This window comes from Dermacentor silvarum, chromosome 1 (genome assembly GCF_013339745.2).
Source record: "Dermacentor silvarum isolate Dsil-2018 chromosome 1, BIME_Dsil_1.4, whole genome shotgun sequence".
NCBI lineage: Eukaryota > Metazoa > Arthropoda > Arachnida > Ixodida > Ixodidae > Dermacentor > Dermacentor silvarum.
The window spans coordinates 20,926,174-20,932,159 of NC_051154.1; the positions used below are offsets into that span (position 1 = coordinate 20,926,174).

The window sequence follows — 5,986 nt, forward strand, 5'->3', positions numbered from 1 at the left end:
AGACTTCTATGGCGATTCCCTTCAGCTGTCCAATATAAGCACGTGCCGTAAAGTTTCTAATGAAGAAGGTAATTCATGTAATCAGTTTAATTAGTGGATTTATTGCTCTGGTTTTTCTTTCAAATGATGTCTGCCTGCGCAGGTCTGCAGTGTAGTGTAGAATCTGTACTGACGTGATTCGACTTGGTATTGTAGACTTCTAAAAAAAATTCGAAGTAAAAAAAAAACATTAATATATAAAGGGCGATGCATGAAATGACCCACTCAGACACAGTAAACGCGCACCCAGCATAAACAAACTACACAACAAGAAGCACGTGCACACTATAGTAACAATCAATTAGAGTGTCTCGTTCAGACCAGTGTCCCAGAGGAATATTAACAGTGCCTTGATGAGCAGGTTGCGATGTTGCTAGGGTTGCGATGAGCAGCCATGCGCCATGCCAGCAGCCCGGCCAGCTTCAACGTTGCCCGCTAGGCCGCAGTGGGCGGGCAGCCACTGAAGCACGGTATTGTAGTGCAGCCTACATGCCTACGTGTGTAGACCGACCAGTGGATTAAGCCGCTCTGTGAGGACAGTCCGTTTATTCTAGTATGCGGGCGAAATGCGAAGACACGTGGGTACTTAGATTTAGGTGCACGTTAAAAAACCCAGTAAGTCCAAATTATTCCGGAGTTCCCCACTACGGCGTGCCTCATAATTAGGTCATGGCTTTGGCACGTAACACCCCATAATTTAATTATTTTTTGCATTCTAGTATTATAGATAAAGCCTCTCGGTGTAGCCCTTCATTATCAAGTCTGTTGTACTGCGGCGGCGCACGCTTTTCATTTACTTTATTTTTCGAGTTTCAAGCTATTCTTTCTTTCTTTTTTTTTCTTTTCGTTTTTACAAGGCGCCCTATGCCCACTGCCCCCAACACCATATATATATATATATATATATATATATATATATATATATATATATATATATATATATATCATGAGAAGCCACCAAACAATGACACCAAGGAAAACATGGAGGAAATTACTTATATTTAGTAATTGAATTACTACATAATACCCCACTTTCTGGGGTATTTATGTTTTACAACTAGAACTAACCCTGGGAGTGTTAGCCAGCGCCACCACTCACAAACCTTGGGGGCGGGTGTGGAACATCTTTTCTGCCGCAGGCATCACGAGCACGTGAACTTTTTGGGTGATGGCAACTGGTCAATAAACCCACATATGCTACCTGAAGGCATCAATGTGGCCGGATTCAAGCCCTCGTTATGTAATGAACGAGAAGTAAGGGAACCGAGGGGTCCGATTATTATTATTCATATCATGAGAAGCCAACAAACAATGATACCAAGGACGACATAGGCGAAATTACTTGTACCTACTAACGGAATTAAAGAAATGATAAATAATCGAAATGAAACGAAATGAAATGAAATGAAAACTCCACGGTAGCTCAATGGTAAGAGCATCGCACGCGTAATGCGAAAACGTGGGATCGTTCCCCACCTGGGCACAGTTGTTTTTCATATATATATATATATATATATATATATATATATATATACAGGGTGTTTCAGCGAACACTTTATAAATGTATTAAATTTGCCTGTGGCAGGTAGCCCGATTCTAGTTAATGAGCTAGTCTACTCGACGAGGCGGACATTACTTGCACAAAGAATTGAAATGCATAATCGACTAATTAACGAAAATTCACTAACTAAGTTTTTAACTAATTATCTGATGGCCCATATTCAATTTACAAATTGCCGCCGTAGAGTTCGCAACGCGGATTCATTTGGAATTAATTCTAAGGATGACACCAGTTTCAAGATATTAATTCCCGAAATTTGCGGGAAAGTGCATTGGCGTTCCAGTTAATCTTGTGATTCAATGCATAAAGCGACGTTTTGTTAAGAAACTAACTGGAACACCAATGCATTTCTCCGCAAACTTCGGGCATTAACATCTCGAAACTGGTGTCCTCCCGAGAATTCGTTCCAAGTGGATCCGCCTTACTAACTCCACGGCTACAATTTGTAGATGGCAATATGGGTCATCAGGTAATTAGTTAAAAACTTAATTAGTGATTTTGTGTTAATTATTCAATTATGCAGTTCAATTTCTTGTGCAAGTAATGTCCGCCTCTTCGAGTAGACCAGCTCCTGAACTAGAATTGTGCCATATACCACAGTCAACCTTTAAAAATTGTTGAAAGTGTTCGCTGAAACACTCTCTCTCTCTCTCTCTCTCTCTCTATATATATATATATATATATATATACAGTGATCGAATGAACACACAAACTGCATATCCGACATGACACGCACACGCAACCTTTTCATAAATCCTAACGAATGTCCGTATAGTCATCAAACATGTCTGAAGCGCTTTCATTGCACGCAATGCTCAAGCAGTGTTTCTACACGGGCCAAGAATGTCCCGCAATTTCAGCTATAGTGTTTGTTATATATTTTTTATTATTCATGATTTTCTTTCGCGGTTCTAGTTTTGTATAGTTTCTATTGCCTCATCTGCTGTATGCCTTAACGGCGCTGCAGGTATTGTAAATAAATATAATAAATAAACTGATGGAATCGCGGTACTGTCGTCATTTCTTCAAAAGTTATTAAATAGGGATATGAATAACCGGCGCCCCCCCATATCGGCCGCGAGCTGGAAACACGAAATGCCGTTTTTGTCGAATAACGCTTCACTGGAGCCTATGAATAAAACAATATTCATGGGATATAGATTCCATACGCCTAGCCCCACATCCCACTAGGCTGTACCTTTTTTTTTTTTTGTTCTGAAGAACCGTTCTGAATTCAGTGCGCAGTTTGAAGATATACGGGACTCTATATCGAAAGCATCCCAATTCGGAGGCATTCTTGCGCCAATAAAAAGGATTTGTGAGGCAACTATACAGCGTCGATTGAAATAGTCCAGGGTTTTCATAATACTTCACGACTCCGTTTTTCAACTAGATGCAACAGCGTATCTCGAAACGACGAAAGAGTTGTTCCAATGCTGCTGTATTATTAGGAGTCATAAAAGCAAGCGATAAATTATACAAGTTTACTGGTTCGATTCCGGCAATCGGCATATTGTTTTTCGCTTTTCCGCGATTCAGTCCACTTAGCGGTCGCACATAAAAGCCTTCATCACTGCTTTTGACATCTCTGAAATGATGAATATTAATTCTCACGTTGTGTCGCATGAGACAGGAAGAGAGCGGTGTGGATCAGAGAGCAAACGGGGTTAGCCGATATTCCAGCTGACATTAGGAGGAAAGAATGGAGTTGGGCCGGAATTGTAATGTGTAGGATGGATAACCGGTGGACCATTAGAGTTACAGAATGGATACCAAGAGAAGGGAAGCGCAGTCGAGGACGGCAGAAAACTAGGTGGGGTGATGAGGGGGATCTGGCGCCGACATGGCCGCTGGTCACTTATACTCGTACTTCTACAGGTTCTGCAGATGACGACTTTCCATGCATTTGGAGCGGAGCAGCCTTTCCACCATGCTGACAGTGCCGCCTGGGATGTATGCCCTGCTCTGCACTTGTTCACAGAACGGCACCTTCCGTTGGAAAAGACGGCGCTACCATCAATTTCTGGCTATCGCTACGCTGACTGGCAACCCGGCACATCGGATGACAACGTCACACTACAAAAGCTGCCGCCCCTGCATACCACTTCGGGATCTGGCGCCGACATGGCCGCTGGTCACTTACGTCTCGTACTTCTACAGGTTGGTTTATCCTATCGTCTTGTTAATGGTAAACCTTTCCGGAAATTGGCGCCAGATCCCAACTCGGCATTGAGTTTGTGTATGCGCAGCATTTTTTTCTTGAGAATCAAGTGTTCGTTGTGTGTTCGCTATGTATGCAAATTACTGCAGCTTGCAGGAGATGTAGAACAAAATCCAGGCCCTCTGACTTCCGAGCAAGAACAACAAATGTTTAATGCCGTCATGGCAATTCCTATGGTGCTACAAAAACAGACAGAGATTCTTGGGGAACTTCGTTCTGTAGCGAAACGTCAGGAGGCACTCGAGCTAAAGTTTTCGCAAATGGAGGATAAATTCAACGCCCTTGAAGATAATTTGTTATCGGTACTACCGTTAAAAGATAAAGTGAAGCAATTAGCTGCGCAAACCGACAAACTTGTTGTCACGTATTCCAAGCTGCATGAATTTGCAGATGACATGGAAAATAGATCTAGAAGAAATAACCTGATCTTTTTTGGCTTCCAAGATGCAGCCACCGAAACTTGGCAAGATTCAGAGACTAAGGTTCTTGACTTTTGTAAGGAAAAATTAAACGTTTCTATTTCAGCTGATTCGGTTGAGAGGGCTCACAGGCTCGGTCGTTACACGTCAACAAAAAAGAGACCTATCATTGTTAAGTTTCTTTCATTTAAAGACAAGCAACGCATTCTCTTAGTTGCGTCAAGGCTGAAAGGTACAAATTTTGCTATTAGTGAGGACTATAGCAACAAAGTTCGACAAGAGAGGCAAAAATTAATTCATTTCGCGAAAAACAAGGGAGGGGACTTCAGGCTACAGTATAACAAACTAAGAATTGGCAAGGAAACTTTCATTTATAATGCTGAAACCGACAACGTGGACAAGATTAATACGTAGCAACTCAAAAAGCTTGTCTCATTTGCTAGACAACCAGCCGGCACGGAAGAAATTGTGTGTATTGTTGTAAACTGTCGCAGCCTAAAAAATAAGACTATTGAATTTGCCACCCTCGTAGAAACGACAAAGCCACATGTAGTACTTGGATCTGAATCTTGGTTAGACGACACAATAAATGGCAATGAAGTTTTTCCAACCTGCTACACTGTCTACAGGAGGGACAGAAATGCGCATGGGGGAGGCGTTTTTGTTCTCGTTCGCAATACAATATCTAGCTCCCTGGTTGACGTTGAAACAAACTCAACTGAATTTGTTGGGTGCAAAGTACTCTTGAAGAATGGCTTGTCTGTGGCATTCGGTTCTTTCTACAGACCACCCAATTCAAGAAGCCCGCAGCCCCTTTTAAATTTAAGCAACATGCTGCTAACATTACAGACAACGTACATAGTGTTGGCAGGTGATCTTAACCTACCAGATGTAACATGGCAGCATTTTAATCCAGTGCTGGGCAATTCATCACTCCTGTACACAGCCTTCCGTGAAATTATAAATGCTCATTCCTTGTTCCAATTTGTGGAAAAGCCGACGCGGGTTACGGCTAACAGTGCAAGTGTACTTGATTTATTCTTTTGCAATGAACTTGATATTGTGTCTTCTGTTACCTCGATACCTGGTATCAGTGATCATGATGTTGTCGTCGCCAAGGTGTCCTGCGCGACCAGGAATTGTCGCTCTGCGCAGCCACGCAAGGTCTTTTTTATGAAAGGGGCGATTATACGGCAATATCATGTGAACTAGATAATTTTCTTCCAGAATTTATACGTCTTAGTCCATGCCTAGATATAAACGCAATGTGGGACCTTTCTAAAACTAAAATATTGTCCTTGACACAAACCTATGTCCCTTCACGCGTCATTACTTCCCAGCGCCGAGGCGATAAACCGTGGATTACTAAAGAAATTCGTACGATGATAAACAGAAAAAATAGGATATTTCGTAAATATTGCCAGTCGCCGAATCCTCCATTGTACGCAAAGATGAAGGAAATGAGCAAAAGAATAGCAAAGATGATGCGTAGTTCACATAACACGTTTCTCTGCAATCTTGGACACAAAATGAAAACTAACCCTAAGGAAATGTGGAAATATGTCAAAAGCAAAAAGAAAAATTCCGGTGACGCTTTTCCTGACGTCATGGATGACAAAGCCTATGACACAGATACCTTGGGAAAAGCAGAAGCTTTCAATGCTTATTTTCATTCTATGTTTTCACGCTCAAATGTCGAGGTTACTCGATTGCATGACGTCAGTGTGTTCACACAGATGAGGGAAA

At 41.8% G+C, this 5,986-nt stretch overlaps 1 protein-coding gene across 1 annotated transcript; it reads left to right on the forward strand.

Moving 5' to 3' along the window:
• The first annotated feature begins 3,724 nt into the window (after window positions 1-3,724).
• LOC125942697 (uncharacterized) lies at window positions 3,725-5,058 on the forward strand. Its single transcript, XM_049660973.1, has 3 exons — window positions 3,725-3,760; window positions 3,872-4,049; window positions 4,212-5,058. The coding sequence occupies exons 1-3, from the start codon at window positions 3,725-3,727 to the stop codon at window positions 4,652-4,654; spliced, it is 657 nt and encodes a 218-aa protein (XP_049516930.1). The 3' UTR covers window positions 4,655-5,058.
• The last annotated feature ends 928 nt before the right edge of the window (window positions 5,059-5,986 follow it).

Bases quoted from the DNA above. Each gene is read 5' to 3' on its own strand.
- LOC125942697 (XM_049660973.1), top strand. From the start codon at position 3,725: ATGGCCGCTGGTCACTTACGTCTCGTACTTCTACAG. The intron at 3,761-3,871 runs GTTGGTTTATCC...TTGAGAATCAAG, and splicing joins TACGTCTCGTACTTCTACAG to TGTTCGTTGTGTGTTCGCTA. The intron at 4,050-4,211 runs GTCAGGAGGCAC...ATGAATTTGCAG, and splicing joins ACTTCGTTCTGTAGCGAAAC to ATGACATGGAAAATAGATCT.